The 19,322-nt window shown below is 39.8% G+C and overlaps 1 protein-coding gene across 4 annotated transcripts in view; it reads left to right on the forward strand.

Moving 5' to 3' along the window:
- Positions 1–19,322, forward strand: part of SLC25A13 (solute carrier family 25 member 13) — a 144,147-nt gene that overhangs the window by 64,895 nt on the left and 59,930 nt on the right. For all 4 annotated transcript variants that reach the window (XM_089533193.1, XM_089533194.1, XM_089533195.1 and 1 more), the window contains one exon: positions 8,597–8,736. In XM_089533193.1, coding sequence (XP_089389319.1) covers positions 8,597–8,736 — 140 coding nt within the window. The remainder of the gene's footprint in view (positions 1–8,596; positions 8,737–19,322) is intronic.

The raw sequence follows: 19,322 nt of genomic DNA on the forward strand, positions 1-19,322 counted from the left end.
ATGTCAACATTTTAAAAATTAACAGTCCTTTTAATAACCTTTATCTTTAATTCTGAGAGTTTCGTTTGCAAGGGTGGGAGGCAAAGCAAATTTAACAACTTTTGGCTTTCCGAATATCAGAGGTTATTGCTTAGAACTTGCATTGTCTTTTTGCAAACTGTGTAGAATGACTGCCATGCAGGCAGTCCTTTTTTTTTTTTAACAGAGTGAAGGAAAACCTGAATGGGGAAACCTTAATTTTAAAAAGTAGTTATGCTAGAGTTTGTAGAATGACTTTTGTTGTCATATTTCGATATTAATGAAAGATCTGGGAACCAGAATGGGCAAAGTACAAACCTTTGAGGAAAGAAGATGATGTCTGGATGAGGAATAAAACTTCATTTGCTTGTCTGCTTATTAAAAATTAAGAACTGTTTCACACACAATAAATTCCCTACATGAAAGAATGACACTTATATGAAATACAGAAACTTCTGCTTTCAATTCATATATTGCGACAATGCCCATATTTAATTTACCATGGGTATATACAACAGCTTTGGTGTGTGGACATTTTGTTTTGTATTGGAAGTTCAACAGAAGACTTGTATAAAACATAAAGCAAACTACATTTTTTTGCTATTATTTTCAGGCTTAGTGTTTCCAGGGCAATGCTGGTGCTATTGAAAGGTGGAGATGAAAAAGGACATTATCTCTTGACCTGAATGACAGAAATACATGTACAACCTCATGAGTTCTTAATTCACAATGCTTCCCTTGTTCATTTTTCAAAGTAAACTTTGTAAACTATTATGGTGTATTTGAAGAACAGAAATATATATATGTATGTATGTATGTATGTATATAACTCAGTTCTTGCCTATATTCCATCTGTATCTTGGAATTATTACAAAAATTGCTTCCATTTTTGTTGTTGTTGTTATTAATTGTTTTATTAATTTATATCTTGCCTTTCTCCCAATAATGGAACTCAAGGCGACTAACAACTTTTAAAACAATACAGATTAAAAACACTACAAAAGATAAATGAAAGTATAGAATATACAATTAAATAATCATCTATTAAAACAATTAAAAATATTAAAATACATTAAAGATAATAAAAATAAAAAACCTGATATAGAGACTCTTAAAAAACTTCAACACAGCAACACACAGCATTAAGAGCCCAACCTCAACATTATTAAGGCCTAGGAGCACAATTTTTTTTCTTGCCACCGGAAGGAGAGCAAGGACAGGACCAGCTTGTGCTCTCTAGGGAAGGAGTTCCAGTCGGGAAGCAGTCGCCAAGAAGGTCCTCTCCCTTGTTCCCAGCAAACGTGCCTGACAGGGTGGTGGGACAGAGAGAAGGGCCTCTCCAGATGATCTTAAAACCCTAATGAACTCATACAGGGAGATAAAATATTTCAAATAGACTGGACCCAAGCCTAGTTCCATTACTAGGTTCTTCAAAGACTGGTGATGCAGAATCCAGTTTATTTTTGCATAACTTATGTAGAGAGGTTTAGTTGGAAATGTACTTGAGTAAACAGTGCATTGGGGGAAATTACCTGGGGCTGTGAAACCATAAATGAATTTCCTAAACATCTAGTGCCCATAAACACAGGCCTTTAACCAAACTGTAGTCTTTGACAATGTGTGCAGAAATAATCCAATTTGAGGCCTCTTTAATTGCCCTGGTTCAGTGCTAGGGAATTCTGGGAAGTGTAGATTTGTGACATATTTAGCCTTCTCTGTCAGAGAGTTCGGGTGCCACAATAAACTACAATTCCCAGGATTTCCTAGCGCTGGGCATGGGCAGTTAAAGCAGTCTCAAACTGGATTATTTCTGCAGTGTGTTTTGGACCATTGACCCTTATACTATGACTATCTTTATCTCTCTTGAACATTGAGTTCTGAGAAATACAACCTGGCATTAATGATTCTGTAATGAATGAATGAGCTAATATGATGTAGTGGTCAGCATGTTGGTTTGGATCCTCACTCAGCTATGGAAACCCACCGGGTGATATTGGGCAAGCCAAACGCTCTCAGCTTCAGAGAAAGCAAGGGCAAACCTCCTCTAAATAAAACTTGCCAAGGAAACCTTAGCAGAGGGTGCCCATAAGTTGACATTGACTTGAGCGTATATAACAACAGATGGAAATGATAGTTTTGAGTACCAATTGGCTGATACTACCCTTTCTTCTAGCCTAATTAGAATGTCTGCTTCCCCAACACACACACCTCTGAAAAATGAAGAAGCAGTTGACATTGCCCAGGGCAGTTGTCTGCATCTCCTTAGGAAGACTTGTCTCAGTAACAATAATTGGATTTCACACACTTGTTATTTGGCTTTCTGTATGGTATTTGTTTTTTGTTCTCTACAGCTTTGTAACAACATTTGGAATCATCAGAGCGCAAGCTAACTGAAGTAGATCTACCATTTGTGAGCATCCAGAGTTTAACAACAGAATACAAATTCACACCAGCAAGAAATTGTCTTCTCTGTTGTTGTGGGATATCTTGTCAAAGATCAGGAGAACAGCGCAGAAGCTCTTCCAGTTCAATGGGTCAAAAATCCACTCTTTATGAAAGGCTAAATGTGGATTTGCACAAATGACTATAATGGCTCCAATTTTAAAAGATAGAGGTAACAGAGAGCACTTCCAGTTAGTGGACTGATTTCAGAATGCAGTCTGCTCAGTGGCTAAAATATTGTGTTTTCTGGTTTCTTCATGCAATGTTAAAAAAAGAAGAAGAAATAGGTATTGAGAAGGTGAGAGAGAGCCAATTTGAGAGTAAATTCAAACTGTATAAGGTCACTGTCTGGTTAACTGAGAACTGAAATATAACCATCCTTTCTACAACGACAACATCTAAGCTGCAATTTTGGGAGGAATTTGACCTGCCTCTACTAAAAAAAAAGGGGGGGGGACCCACTGCTGTGGCAGCACCATCATTGAAATCTTTAATCTTAGATCTTTTTATTTGCAAATAAACATGTTACCATGAAACCAGAGATAAAAAGACTTTAGACCATTGGTTGTTAAACTCTGGGTGCTTTAATATGTCACATAGTATGCTCATTTACTCCAGAGTAGACTCACTGTAAAATATTATTTAAAGCAGAAGGTTTGAGATTGTATTTGCAAGGATGAAGGTTGAAGGAGTAATAATACCTTGAAAAAAGTTGCCACTAATGCATCACCCCCCAAAAAAGAAAGAAATGCATCACAATTTCATTCAAAAGGAGAGGAACACGTGCATATGCTGATTTGTATGCATAGATCACAGACCCTACCTTAGAAATATTTTTTTACAACACAACAAAATACATATTGTAACCAGGAACCTGAAGGCTTCTGTTTTCCTTTTTTATGTGTCTTAGCTTTAGACAGGATTTGCACTGAACAGCTCTTCAGATAGCAAAATGACTGTAAAGGAGAACACACCTTAACTGTGAATATGTATGAAAGGTTAAGACTGCAGAATCTAGAAGGAAATATTTTTCTGTCTTTGAGTCACATTTTGTAGTAAAGACAGAATAGAAATCCAGTTTCTGTTTGGAGCGGGGAGGGGGGAATCCAAAGAAATTGACATGCAAAACATTTTAAAGCTAATGCCTATGACAGAGTAAAGCAACTGTCCATTATGTTTAAACCATCTGTGTAATCAAAGACATAGCAATCCTGGATTGTAGCCTCTATTCCAGTGATGGTGAACCTTTTTAAGGTCACATGTCGGGGGCGGGGCTTCTACCCCCAGGATGGGGGCTGGGTGCCGGGGCGGGGCTCCCACACCCTTTTCATACGGAGGGAGCCTCTGGCTCTTCCTCCAGCCTTTGCCGGCCCCAGGGGGTCTCTTTTGGGGCCATCAGAAGCCGGCAAAAGGGCCGTGGAGGACGGCGCGGTGTCCTCCAGCCTTTGCCGGCCTCTGAGGGTCCCTCCTGGGGCCGTCAGAGGCCGGCAAAAGGGCCCTCGCCCTTCCTTCGTTCGCCGAGTGAAGGCAAGCCGGGAGGAGGAGGAGGTGGCTGGGCACGCGTCCCAGCTGCCTCCTCCTCGGCCTTGGCTCGCGGGGAAAGGGCCCCGCAGAGCCCTTTCCCGGCGAGCCAAGGCAAGCCGGGAGGAGGAGGAGGCGGCTGGGCACGTGTCCCAGCCGCCTCCTCCTCGGCCTTCGCTCCGCGTGAAAAGGCTCCATGGAGCCCTTTTGTGCAGAGTGAAGGGAAGCCAGGAGGGAAGAGGGCTGGGAGGAGGAGGCAGACGCGCACGCGCCTCTGTCTCCTCCTCCCAGGCGCCGGCCCAAAAATGGCAGGGAGGAGGCGGAAACCGTGCCACGGGTTCACCATCATGGCTCTATACTGATACATTTAAAAATCTTAGCTCCATGTGTGACTTGTAGGGTGTCTCTTTAACTACATAGGGCCCCCTTGAATGTTTAAGATCATTATTTAACTACTGTGGGAGGAATCAGATGGACCTTCCCTACTTTTTCTTGAATTTGAACATTTTCATGACAAATGACAAATACTTACTCTTTAAAACCCAACAGAGATAAGGGTGTGTGTGTGGGGATTCCTTGCATCTAAGTGTCAGACCAACAAGATGTGGCAATGATGCTTTCTTCAGTGGTAAAAGAGGTCTGTTTGGTTTTGTGGTTAGTCATAGGAAGGTACTTGTAGACTTTGCAGTTCAGATTGTTGAGACACAGACCTCTGAGGAAATCCCATTGTAGGAGGGGAAAACAATAGCACGATTTATTCTAGGGAATATGCATTCCTCTTGATAACTGGTTTGACTGAAGACCTCATCAAAATATGAACTATTGGGGCTGCTAGAATAAATACAAAAAGAACCACCAGAATGATCAGCAGGAAATGGTTATAATGTTTTGGCCTTTTAGTGTAGAAAAATGTGACTAAGGGAGGGCTTGAAAAAGGTTTGGAGGACATAAAATACATCTTTTATAACATGGAATATATGTTAGAATACAATTTGGAATTTAAAACTTTATGAAATTTATGGTCCAACAGTTATTTATTTAAATGTTTTAACTGCCTTGTAAAAACCATCTCAGGGCTGCTTACATAAAATAATCCTGTGCTTGTTTATTTGGGATCAAGATCCAATCAATTTAGTGCATATTACTCCCAGTAAAGCCTTGGAAGGTTATTGCCTCAAAAGGAGAAATCTGTTACAGTAGAATCTTATTTTCTACTCATAAGTATTCCCCACTGCATTCAGTGGACTTGTTCTCTGTTAATCCCGTAGTACGGTGGTGGGCAACCTCTTTCAGCATAAGGGGTGACTAATTTTAAAGAAGTTTAGTGGGGGACATATTCCAGTGATAGGTGAGGTCAAAGAAAAGGGTATGTTTGAACAACAAGAACATTTTGGTTTAAAGCTCAAACTGCAGTAACAAAGGAGACACTTGTTAACCTTAGAATGTAGAAGAATGCACATTGATATGTGAAATTGCTGTTTCTTCTAGACTAGTTAATGGTTTATATGTGGCCACCATCCTGCTCACATATCAAAGCCCAGTTGTTGTTGTTGTAGTTGTTGTTGAAATATATATTTACATCCCACTTCCCCACCAAAAAATAAATAAATAAATTAGCAGCTTACAAATTAACAGGAAGTTAATAGGGTGTGTATAAGGATCACACTGCTGGTCTTTCATAGCTATACTATAGCATAGCTATTCAAACAAGAAATTCTCTTCCTGTCATTTTTGAAACCTAATGAGTGGGCTAGGCTACCCCACAAATTCTAATACCTGTGCATTAGCCTTCTTCTCCATCAGTCTAACACCATTCAGAATAAGTGGAGGTGTGAATAGGGTTGCCGAATGAGGAACAGGACCCTGTGGTTGTACAAAGAGACAATTTCAGCAGGTGATGCTTGCATGACAAGCAACATCTGCTGAAATTCCCTCTTTGGCACAACTGTTAGAGTAACCAGACCCCTGTGCCTTATTTCACTTGGCAAGCCAATGTGGGAATGCCTAGGAGAACATTATTTTGTTAACATCTTTTTAAAACTTTACATCAGTGCAAAAAACCCCTGGAGTAAAGGAGTGTGTGGTGTATTTCTTCCCCCAGTGTTTCCCAGAGTTTCTCACATCTTTAAGAAAATTGAATCTTCTGAATCAGTTCCTTAAAGCCTTGAATGTAGGATTCTCAACTCCAGCTCTTATTCTACATTATTATTATTTTTCCAGACCCTTAACTATCATTAATATAAAAAGACCTTGTCAGATTCTTTCAAAAAACAACCTTGGTATTGTTCCGTATAGGACTGCCTTCACTTTCACACCATTATGTAATTTAATGTCTTATAAAATCTCCAATTTGCCTTGTACTCTCTCCTTAGCAGAAGATGGTGGTGCCTTTTTCAATAAGTTAATTACACTGACAGGGTAAAAGCTTAGACTTCTCCGTCAAGTTATAAATGTTTGACTTTTCAGATTGTTTTAACCTAAAACAATAAATTAATCCTGGCTTGCTGCTTGGATGGATAGTAAATGCAAACTTTGAATAGCTGTATTACTTAATAAATACTTCTATTATAATGTTGAAAGAATGAAAACTTCTGCAGGCCAGTTTAAAAGAGAGAGAGAATCTCCATTTAGTAAGAGATTTTTCACTCTAAGGTGACACTTAATTCCAGGGTATGTGAAAGGGTGACACTGCTGGTCATCCACAGCTATGTTGAAATGTTGGATTTCTCCCTTTTTTTCAAATGGTATCTCAGTTCTGTCTTAGTGTCTGAAAGAAAAAGAAAAAATCCATAAAGGAACTAGAAATTTGGCTGGCGATGTGAATCTGTTTGTTTAGCCTTTGGTTGGCAGTAGCTGAGATAATGAATATAGGATTTTCAGTTCAGCAAATGGGGGCAAGAGGAATGGGGCCAATTCTTGTCTTTTTAGGTCAGGGGTAGGCAACCTTTTTGAGCCAGGGGCCGGGTTGCTGTCCCTCAGACAACTGGGGGGCCGAAGCCAAAAAATAAATAATTAAATAATTTTTTAAAAAATTAAATATATAAATAAACCAGGACACATGTAGGACAAAATTTTCAAATGGAAGACACTTTTTTTTAAAAAAATGGAGGACACGCAAAAAAATTTGCTGATTTTTAAAACAATGTTAATATAAATGCATGTTTCTGAGGCTTCTATAGACAATTGCCCCCCAAAGGCCCCGGCGGCAATCGACGGCAGGATCGGGCAGGGGCCGGTCCCAAGGCCTTGCCGGGCCGCATCCAGCCCGCGGGCTGCAGGTTGCCTACCCCTGTTTTAGGTTATTTTAGTTATGTGGAGGTGAATGTCTGAGTAGGATTAATATATAGTCAGTGTTGAGCTTAAAGTGAAATTAAAATGAACTTGGTGGCCACTTGACAAATTTTTAACAAATTTAAAATCAGAGGTATGGAACCTTTGGCCACCATGTGATTTTGGACTTCACCCACCATCACCCCTTATTGGCTTTGGTGTCTAGGGTCCATGGGAATAGGCGGCAAAAACATTGGGAGGATCACAGATTCCCTGTCTGTCACTCTCTCCATCATTCTATATCTGTCCACAGCAGCTGGCAGTCTAGGATCAACATACTGGAGTTCCCCCCCCCCTCTCTTCTATCAACTCCAACACAAGTTGTTGCAATTTCTGGCTGTGTTTAATAATTTTTCAAATTGGGAGGAAAGCAGTAGTAAAAATGTGTGATTCGGTTTCATGGCTCATCTCCTTCAAGAGGCTAGAGATTTAAGAGTTCTTTTTCTGCTTAAGATGATGGTCTTACTTCCTTTCTTTTTAAATTTAAGTTGGGTTTGGGTACAATTAAGGAAAAAATAGAGCAGGAAGGAGATCTTCAGTAGATATTGCAACTGGGGCTGTCAGTTAAAGCAGGCCAAAATGTTATAAATTTTGTGCATTTGGGTTGGTCCAATAAAGGCATCACTGTTTTGTGGAATTTGGATATTATTGTACTTTGTTCTATGGCCAGCACAGCTAGCCCTGAATATTGGAAATGTGCAATTGGCGCCATGATTTCTTCTGACTTGCATAGTTCAATTTAAGCAATCTCTTAAAATAACTTGAATATTGTTTTGATGACTTGGGACAAATGCTAGATGGCAGCTTGATATACTAGCTTTTTCAAGGAGAGCAAAGATAAAAAGTAGCTTGATAAGGATTGCTAAGGACAAACCACGATTTGATTTGTTATATGTAGTCTTAACAGCAAATTGTTACTAATGCTATTGCTTGCATCACTTAGTGAAAGGAGGGCTAGGCAAAATGGGGAAAGTGATGGCTTGGTGTAGTCTTGGGGTAGTTTGACATATTGCCTGAGCCTGTGAACTGGCTGCCAGTTAATCCAGAGTTATGATATAGTGAAAATCTATAAATATCTCCTAGATCATGGATAGGAATCATTTGACCCTCCAGGTGTTATTGAATTACAGTTCACAGCATTCTTCTCCACTGCTGTGTTGCTAGGGCTCCTAAAACTTGGAGTCTAATAACATCTAAATGGCTGCATGGTTCCCACTTTGTCCCAGATTGGTTCCATTTTTTAATTTGTTGTCACTGTCTTCTCTCTCTCTTTTTTAATCCACAGAGGATGTTAAGCAAGTATTTGGTCAGACCACAATTCACCAGCATATTCCCTTTAACTGGAACTCAGAGTTTGTGCAGCTGCATTTTGGTAAAGATCGGAAAAGACGACTAACATATGCAGAGTTCACCCAGTTCTTGCTGGTGAGTTTGGCAATAAATGTTTAAATTGGAGTAAACAGGTTAAAAAAAGAATTGTGTGATTTAATCCCCATCTCTCACTGATTTCACTGTACAGTACACAGGTTATCTGTATTTTTAGGCTGTTAGATGCTTGTAAGATGTTGTTGCCTGGTACTGAAATTGCTGTGTAAGCACTAATTTTTCTTTTGCCATCTCAAAGCAGCATAGATATTTTTGGAAAGGTTCCAGTCAACATCTTCAATTTAATATAGTGAGTGTGGTTGAGAGGACTTGGCACTAAAGATGTTTAAAGGCAGTAGGGTCCCCCTCTCTCTCTCTCTCTCTCTCTCTCTCTGTGTGTGTGCGCGCGCACGTGTGTGCACACATACACATAAAATTCATTCAGTGAATTCAGCTGTATTGGATATTTGTAACCAAAGGTAGGGGATTTTGAGCTGTCATCGAATAAGATGCAACTTATAAGATGTACTGCCAAACCTACATTCTGGAAGTGTCAGCTTTAAAATTCAAAGAGATAAAATGGATTCCTTCTGCTGTACAGTTTTTGTGTATTTCCATATAAAAGTGAACGGGAACCTATGAATGGTCTAAAAAGACTTGTTGGAAATCAACCAGCTACTTACTGGCAAATGCCAATGTGATATTTTAAGAATTATGCAGTGTTGTTTGTGTATATGGGAGACAGAGGGATAAAAAAAATAAAATGATGGATTAAAATACAGATTATGCATGTCCAAAGGCACCAGATCATAACTCCTCATCTTACATGGTAGATACTTTTATCTTCTGTATTTACAATTGAGGTAAGGATATTTTGTCTTTATTTTATGTTTGGGATGGGATACACTTCAAGAATTCTACTTCAGAAACATATTACTGTTTTCAGATGGTGCTAAAACCTCATGTGACTCCAGGCAAGACAAGATGAGTGCTTCTGTTATGTTTCAATTGGATATGTGGTAAAGAGCAGGAGAGTTTTTGACAAAGGATCATATTTCATGACTATGGAGTCTGTAATTTTGTTTACATAAGGATGTTAGTTCACAGTAGGAAGTGTTATCGTTTTGATTGAGGAATAATTAAGATAATGCTACTAGGACAAATGCTTCAAATTGACTTGGTGGAGCAGAGCCTAATTAACTCTTTGTCTGAAGAGGATGTTGGATGTCTGATATACTGTAGTATAATCACATTCTGTTAGTCTTAATGACTATCATTTTGCTAACTTCACTTGACTTCAGAGCTAGCCCATCTTGGCTCTTAGGAAGGTGGTGTAGAGTTCAGAACACCATGAATTTTACCTCCTTTCAAACAGTGTCTGTTTCATATTGACAGTTGCTGTTCCAAATTCACCATCGTAAGAGTACAAGTCTTTCACATCCAGCTGTTTTCGTTCAGTGCAAGACTGTAACTGAGCGGTAGCAAAAACTACCAGAAATGCTTGATTTTGAAACTTTCATTTGAATGGTGGCTCTGTGGGTACATATTCTCCTACTGACCTTTCATAAAAACAAATTGCTAGTAGTTTTAGTGTGTGAGAGAGAGTGGGGGGAGAGAGAGATGGGTTTATGGCCTTAGTTATACAGTGGCAATACCACTGGATTGCTACCTTGTCTACAGCAAGAAGTTATTCCAAGATTTTTCAGTTCCTCCCCCTTACTCATGAGTGACTTTGTGGTATTCTGAAAATGTTAGGTCTTTCTATGAACTTTGAACAGCATCCACCAGAGATGACATGTTTCCATCCCACGATAAAAATATCAGTGCTCATGGACGGGTGGATCCAGCACTCTTGAGGCAAAAGACAAGTTACTGTTCTTTCTATTCCACATTCATGAATTGGCAGTTGAATTTTATTTTGATACTGGCAATGGGATAGGATCATCTGATATACTTGAAGGTAGCAGGTTAGTTTAAAGGGTGCAGGCCAGGCTTTGTGGCATACCCAGCAATATCAAGAATAGAGGAAAGGATGGGGGGTGGGGGTTTGGGAGGAGCATCTCAGACTGACATTGGTATAAAGCAGAGTGCAGAAATAATCTAGTTTGACACCACTTTAACTGCCCTAGCTCAGTGTGACAAAATCCTAGGAATTGTAGTTTGATGTGGCACCAGATCTCTCTGACAGAGAAGGCTACATACTTCATAAAACTACAATTCCCAGAATTCCCTAGCATTGAGCCAAGGCAGTTGAAGCAGTGTCAAACTGGATTATTTCTGCATTGTGTTCTGGCACATTATTGCCTCTTAGTATCTGCTGTCAGAAGTTGCTGCTGTCCATAGTGTTTGTTCTTGTGTGCCTCCAAGTCATCTATGGATTATGGTGACCCTATCATAGGATTTCTTTACAAATTTCATAAGAGGGGGTTTACCTTTTCCATCCTCTGATGCTAAGAGAATATGACTTGCCTAAGGTCACCTAGTGGGCTTTTATGCTCCAGTGTGGAATCATCCTCTGATGCTAAGAGAATGTGACTTGCCTAAGGTCACCTAGTGGGCTTTTATGCTCCAGTGTGAAATCAAACTCTAATCTCCAGAGTTCTCTCTGGAGAAGTAATGTTTTCAAGCGTAGTTTATTGTGGGTTTAAATAGACATTCTGAGGCCTCCCCATTCAACAACAGAACAATACACGGGTTAACATGTAAATCACTTCCTCTCAACCAATAGTATATATACTCCAGTCTCTTCCATGCCAGCATTCTCTGAAGATGCCAGCCACAGCTGCTGGCGAAACGTCATGAATAAACTCTTCTAGAACATGGCCTCATAGCCCAAAAATCCCACAAAAAACTATGTTCTCAAACATGTTAGGACAAAACCATGCCTTGTGCTTCCGGCTTGTACTTCCACCTCTTCCTAGATTTTCAGTGTGTATATTCTTGAGCTCAGTGTCCCTAAACTTAGTTTAGGCTTGAGAGGAATTGAAGTCAGGTCAAGGGCTTGAACTAGAGTTTAAAGGTGCAGGAGGCACAGACAGTCCACTTCATCAATAAGTGTATACACATCTTTATCTATATAATTAGCTTACTTGCTAATTTGCTTACTTGCTGTTCACCGCTATGATCTTTGGAATAGCGGTATATAAATAAAACAAATTATTATTATTATTATTATAAGCTGTGTACTGCCTGTCATTCTCAAGGCTGTTCTTCTAACACCATCCCTTGTCTTAGTCTGTATCCAAAGAGGATCTAAGACCTGAACACATTCAGCTCACTTGACCAAGTCCCTCTCTGATGCTCTGGTGCTCATAGTTGAAGCTTCAGAGTTATTGACATGAATAACTGCAATGAGAGTCAAACTGAAAGTGTTTGTTCTTCCCATATGTTGCTGACTTTTCCAGCTATCTCATTTGCCCTTTATCTTTTCAACTTATCATCCACTCCTCAAATATACATAGGAATTTGAAGCAGAAGTGTTTTCCCATTATAACCAAATAGGTATGTGAATACTCTTTCCAGTTTAGGGGATGGAATACAGGGTTTATTATGAATTTTTTGGTATGCTTTTTTGTAGTTCATCTCTTACGCATAGAAATGTCAGTCCCTCCAGTCTTTTCAGTACTCAAATTAGGAAAGAAGGTGGAGGGGAAATGTGTTTCTTCTTTATTGTTGAATCTTACTGTAAATATAAAGTTGAAGGCTTTCATGGCCGGCATCCATAGCTTTTTGTGGATTTTTCAGGCTATGTGGATGTGTTCTAGAAGAATTTATTCCTGGTGTTTTGCCTGCATCTGTGGCTGGCATCTTCAGAGAATGCCAGGCACAGATGCAAGTGCAAAAAACCACAAAAACAATTACTGTAAATGCATCAAAATATATCAAATTACACAATAATCCTTTTAGTCTCCTGACCTATTTTCTGCTAATGCTTTGAACTGTGGAATGTAGCACAGAAATCTACCAATCCTACAGCAAGACCTATGCAAGGGGAATTCAGCAGATAACTGTACATGCCCAAGTCACACCTACCCAGAAGAAACAACACAGGTTTACTATCATGTGCAGAAACTGATTCAAAAGCTAATATTGGAATTTATAAACATTTCCACTATAGATTTGGGTAGTCTAATGGTTAGGACTAGGAAATATAGGTCCATATCACCATTCAGCCACCAAAAAAAAAAAAAAAACCAAAAAAAACAAAACAAAAAAAAAAACCAGTATATGGGAGGAAGAAACAAGCCACCCTCACCACCCCAGTACAGAGTTTTGCCATCTTATTGTCTACTTGCTTGCTGCTTGTTTGTTGCTGGTAGACTCACCTGGAGGACTGCCGCCTGTGAGAAACTGCTCCCTTCAGAACCAAGCTCTAGGCACCTAGCCAATTACTGGCTAAACAGCCAGGTAGGACCACCTGCCTCTTGGCAAGGGGATAAAGCTGAGTGCCTGCTAGGACTGAGGGGAGCCACCATGTGGGAGGAAGAAAGAGGCCACCCCCACCACCCCAGGATAGGGGTCTACCATCTCATTGTCTGCTTACTTAATAATAATAATAATTTGTTTTATTTATATACCGTTATTCCAAAGATCATAGTGGTGAACAGCAAGTAAGCTAATTAGCAAGTAAGCTAATTTGCCCCCAACAGTCTGGGTACTCATTTTAGCGACCTCGAAAGGATGCAAGCCTGAGTCGAGCTTGAGCCCTTTTGCTGGTTTTGAACTCGCAACCTTGTGGTTTTGAGTGAATGGCTGCAGTACAGGCATTTAACCACTGCGCCACCAGGGCTCCATACATGAAACTTGTATTTTAAAGAAGGAAACCAGTATTCTTGCAGTGGGGTAAACTTTTCATTAATACAATTAAGCAGGTTGCATTTGTTGGCTATTCACATTATTGCTCTGCTACATGAAGAACAGGCCCTTAATGTTGTTATTGGTAGCCTCGCCTGGAGGACTGTTGCAGGCTGCAATCTGGAAACAACTGTCAACTAACAGTAGAATATACAAGGAGGGCATGGAAGGGGAGCAGCCATTATGACAGTAATGGGTATGGGGAGATGTGGTATGGGGAGTCAGTCTGGTAGAAAGGAGAGCCACAGGATGCTGGTTACTCCCAAACTATCCTCCATTTCAAGTAGTTTCGATAGCCTTGGCAACAGGCCCCCTGGGGTAAAAATTCTGCTGCTCAATACCAGGTTAGTGAATCATTGATTCAGGACTTGATCCCGGATGAGCATGCCGACCTGGCTTGTATTACAGAGACCTGGCTGGATGAAGCTAGGGTGTGTGTGTTAATCTCTCCCGGCTTTGTCCACCTGTGTTCTCCATACAACAGTAGGTGAGACATGGGGAGGTGGAGTTGCAGTGGTCTATCAGGACTCCATCTCCCTTACCAGGTGTCCTGTTCCATATTCTGTTGGGTATGAGTGTGTGTTTTTGACCCACCCAACTGCTCAACAGTCTCTCTTCTTGAGCTGGCTGGGTTTATTTCAACGGTAGTGTTGGAGTCCCCTCAGCTTGTTGTACTTGGGGACTTCATTATTCATGCAGAGACTACTCTGTCTGCCATGACAACTATGGGGCTGTCCCAAGTAATATCTGATGCCATCCATGCTGCACAACACACACTGGACCTGGTTTTTTGCTCTGGGCAGGATGATGGTGGTCTGAGAGTGGAGGAACTCTCAATAGTTCCGTTGTCATGGACTGATCACTGCCTGGTAGGATTTAGACTCACTGGGACTCAGACCCTAAGCAGGGGTGGGAGCCCAATCAAGATGATCCACCCCAAGAGATTTGTGGATGTGGATGGATTCCTGATGGTTTTTCAGGAGTTTCCTCTTGCCTTGCCTGGTAAACCTGTCAAAGCCCTGGCAGATCTCTGGAATAAAGATCAGGGTGGTGGTTACAATTGCTGATAAATGTTTCCTCCCATGGTACAGCCAGGCAAGTTGCCTGGTTCACTAGGGAGCTGGCAGTGATTAAACAAGTGGGGTGGAGACTAGAACAATGATGGAGGAAGACTTGGATTGAGTACAACCGAACATGGGCTAGAACTCATTGAAAGGCCTGTGCTGGGGTGCTGACAGTGAAGAGATGATATTTCTCTGTCATCATTGTGTCTGCAAATTGTTGTCCTGCAGAGTTAATTCAAGTGATCAAATAATGCAAATATAGCTCTTGGGTTGCCCTTGTCTTAAAGCCATAAGTAGAACAAGCATTGCCATTAAGCATCAATCACAATTGGCCCTTATGGATCTGGGATCAGGATACATAGCTTCTAGGCAGGTGAGAGTACCAGATAACCTTCCCACACGGGTTCTTGGCACAGGGTAGTTATATTTTTTAAAAAATACCTGCCTGTAGCCTGAGATATGGAGTTACTTTTCACATTTTTAAGAAAGCTTGCTTTGAATTAAGCAAGGTTTGGCATTTAGCCCTTCTCCTTTGATGTTTCTCATGTATCACCTTGTTTTGGTGTCTAGACCTTGGACCTTACAACAGTAGGAGACCACAGTGGTCTCAGTGTGAAAATGCTTTTTATATTTTTCTTAATTTGTACCAGGTGAGATACCTTTTAATATTTTGCAAATGCATCTCCACTTATTTGTATAGGCTTATAAAACAAAAATTAAACAAAATTACATAAAATTTCAAAAATAAAGAAAAGCCTGCTACTGATCATTTTGATAATTCTGTTGCCTTCATATGTTGTCACAAGCTATATTTTAGAAATAGTTCTGTTAAGTGGGAATAAACAATGGAAAAAGCTAGTTGTGGAAGCTGTAGATTTTTTTAATGAAAGCTTCAAAGGGGTATTGAGGAGTAATTATTCAATAGGTGTATTCCCTATGACTTCTAAAGGTATAACCTTTATTAATTTGATTTTGTTCTTGTTTTGAGTACAGTGGGCCCTTGGTATTCACTGAGGTTTGATTCCAGGACCCCACATGGGTACCAAAATCCATGGATGCTCAAGTCCTATTATATACAGTAGCATAGTAAAATGGTATCTCCTACATAAAATAGCAAAATTGGGATTTGATTTTTGGAATGTATATATTTTTGGAATATTTTCAATCCGTGAGTAAAGAATTCATGGATATGGAGGGCCAACTGTATTCTTACTCCACACCTTGTTTCAAATAGCATAATGGGCCCAAATGTATACACCTACCAGCTTTTTCCAATCCCTTCCCTTCTCTCCTGGTTGTTGGGTGAGTCAGCAGTATACTGTATGTACAAATCTTCAAACTGAGTCCTAGTGAGTCCTAGCACCAAATGAGAATGGAGTGAGATAGATTCCCAAGATTTAAAGCCACCTCATATATAGAAATCAAGCATTGTTCTCCCTCATATTTGTCTCCCTGCCTGAAGATCCAGAGAAGCAAAGCAATTTCCTGAGAGTTCAGCTGGTGCCACAGCCCTATGCTAAAGCTAGCAACTTTAACAAAGAAACAACATTCATAGCTGTGATTCTGCCCCCATCCTGAGCCATTTTAAAATTGGCAATATGACCTTTTGAACAAACACTTTGTTTTGTTTTATTTTATCCTTGTTTGTTTGCTTTCCCCTCAGAACTGGAAGGCAGTTTACAAAACCGATAAAATAAAACAAGTATAATAATGTAATTAAACTGACATAATATTGAAATCTAAAAACAATTTTAAGTACATTCATTTAAAAACACTGGAAGGAAAAGGCAGTTCTGTTTGGGGGGGAAATTGCAATATCTTTCTTTAAAACAGATAGTAAAATGACGATTCTCTGTGTCTGTGTGGTGTGAGTGTATGTGTATGCATGCATGCTTAGGATGGGAATTCTAATTCATTGGAATTGATGATGGAAGCATATAATAGATTGGATAAACTGGACCTTGGTAGCAGGGGAGGACTTTGATTCTATTACAGCTTTGGTCACAAATAAAGAGCCAGTGTAGTGCAATGAATGGAATCCTGGATTTGGGACCCGAAATCTTGCACAGCCTTTAAATTTATTTGGTGAGAATGGGCAAACTGACTACAGCAAAGCCTTTGACCGCCTAGATCATAAAAATCTATGGCTTGCGCTTAAAGTAATGGGAGTGCCACAACATGATTGTCCTGATGGGTAATCTGTACAGTACTCAGGACAAGAGGCTGCCACCAGAACAGCATACAGAGAAACAGAATGATTCCAAGTCGACAAAGGGGACGGGTAAGGCTGCATAGTATCACCATATTTATTCAACCTGTATGCAGAAAATATCATACACAGAGCAAGCTTATAATCAGAGGAAGGAGGAATGAAGATAGGACGAAGAACATTAACAACCTAACATAGGCATATGCCATAATTCTACTTGCAGAAACAAAGACCTGGAGCATTTACTAAGGAAGGTCAAGAAGTGCCAAGACTGGACTGCTGATTTAAACAAAACAAAAACAAACAAACAAAAATAATGACCACAGAAGATCTACAGGACCTCACCCTGGACAATGAGACAATTGAAATAATTGAAGAATTCCCATATCTTGGATCAAATATTGTTGGAAAACTGCAGTCAAGAAATCAGACTAGGACTGGGAATGGCAGCTGTGAAAGAAATGGACAGGATCATAAAGTATAAAGACATAACTTTGAACACTAAAGTGAGGATAGTCCAAGCAATTCCCCTCACATTGTATGGATGTGAGAGCTTGACAGTGAAGAAAAAAGAAGTGGATAGAAAGAAAATCAACTCATTTGAGATGTAGTGCTAGAAAAGAATCCTGAGGATACCAAGATGGCCAAGAAGACAAGCAAATTGGGTTTGAGAACAGATCAGGCCTGAACTATCCCTGGAAGCCAGAATGACCAAATTGAAGCTATTGTACTTTGGCCACATCATGAAAAATGAATAGTTAGAAAAGGCAATGATGCTAAGAAATGTGGAAGGCAGTATAAAGAGATGAAGACCACATGCCAGATGGCAAGACTTGGTCAGGGAAGATACGGACCTGGGTTTGAAGGACCTGAGCAGAAAAGTTGAAGACAGGAAGTCTTGGAGATGTCTCATCCACAGTGTCACCTTGAGTCAAGGTCAACTTGAGGACAGTTAACAACAACATGGGCAAGTCACTAGTTTCACCTACCTCAGCTCACAAGGTCATAGTATAATTTCCACCTTAGTGTGTACATCATCCTGAAACTCATTGAAGCAAAGAGAGGTTACAGATAGGATAGGTAAAATAATAAGTGGGTTTTTCCCCCAATATGCTGCGTGAAGGTGAATTTTTAAATGAAGAAGAGGTAGTATTTAGTTTAGTTTAGTTTTTTGTTTTTTTAAAAAAAGCTGTTCATATAATTGCACAAATAAGGATTTTTCTTCCACAAAGAAAGAGTATTGCACCATTGAATATTGGCTGATGGTCTCAAAACCTGCAATTTTTGCCCAGAGTCTTAACATCCGTTTTTACATTGTGTTTTACATGTGCATATTTTATGGTTTTGTTAAATAAGTTCAAATGTATGTTAGCTTGTTCTTCCGTTCTGGTACCCTCATTGGTGAAGTAATAATTCTTGTCAATGGGACCTCACAATATGCAATAGCGGGAAGGACTGTGCTGTGTCAAATGAATGTTGATCAGTTGGAAATATCAGACATACCTGAACATAATCACCCTGTACCTGGAAAACAGAATGCCTTTATGAGCTGTAGCATGAAAAATAGCATTGGGAAGTGTGTGTGTGTGTGTGTGTGTGTGTGTGTGTGTGTGTGTGAGAGAGAGAGAGAGAGAGAGAGAGAGAGAGAGAGAGAGAGAGAGGCGGAGGAGAGAGAATGGAGTTGGGAAATCTTTTCATTAAGCTCTGGTGCCAGAGTTCCTGTTATCAACTGCAAATTAATTTTGTATAAACACTTATTGTGGCTTTTAGGAATTCAGACTCCCACCATCAAAGAATTGAGGCTGTTTTTAAAGTTATGTAGAGGGATTACACTACCTCCAATCTAGGGGACATATGGCAGGCCTTTAATTTTGCATTGAAAAGCAGTCAAATTTCTTTTTCTTTTAACCCATACTCTGCTGAGTCCAGAAATCGATGTGATAGCTCAGAAGAAATACCTCATTGCATGAGTCAATTCCAGAACTGAGAAAGTATTAGGCATTTTTGAAGTCACATAGGATAATTATCCTATGTTGCTTCGATATCTGTGGGCATGATCCCACCAGCATTAACCTGTTGGTTTCAGTGGGGAGCAGTCATGTGCTTAATTTTTTTTGCTAAAATCAGCAGGATTTTCCCTGGATTATGCATTGTGTCTCTAATTCTAAATCGGTGAATACTTTGCACATTGTATGCTAATTTTTAATAATTACTTCCATTGTCACATACATTCTAGCTACATACATTGTAGCTAGAAAAATCCATATGGATTCCAAAGTATTTATTGCAATAAAAGACAGGTTTCTACCTTTAAATACAGTGGACCCTTGGGGATTGCTTTCCTGTGGTTACCAAAATGTGTGGATGCTCAAGTCCAATTAAATACAGTGGCAGAGTAAAATGGTGTCTCTTACATAAAATAGCAAAATCAAGATTTGTTTTCTGGAATTTATATTTTTTGGAATATTTTAAAGCCATGGATTGTTGAATCTGTGGATAAAGAATCCATGGATATACAG

This window comes from Sceloporus occidentalis, unplaced genomic scaffold (assembly GCF_023333645.1).
Source record: "Sceloporus occidentalis isolate IW3139 unplaced genomic scaffold, rSceOcc1.0.p SCAF_7, whole genome shotgun sequence".
In the NCBI taxonomy this organism is placed as follows: domain Eukaryota; kingdom Metazoa; phylum Chordata; class Lepidosauria; order Squamata; family Phrynosomatidae; genus Sceloporus; species Sceloporus occidentalis.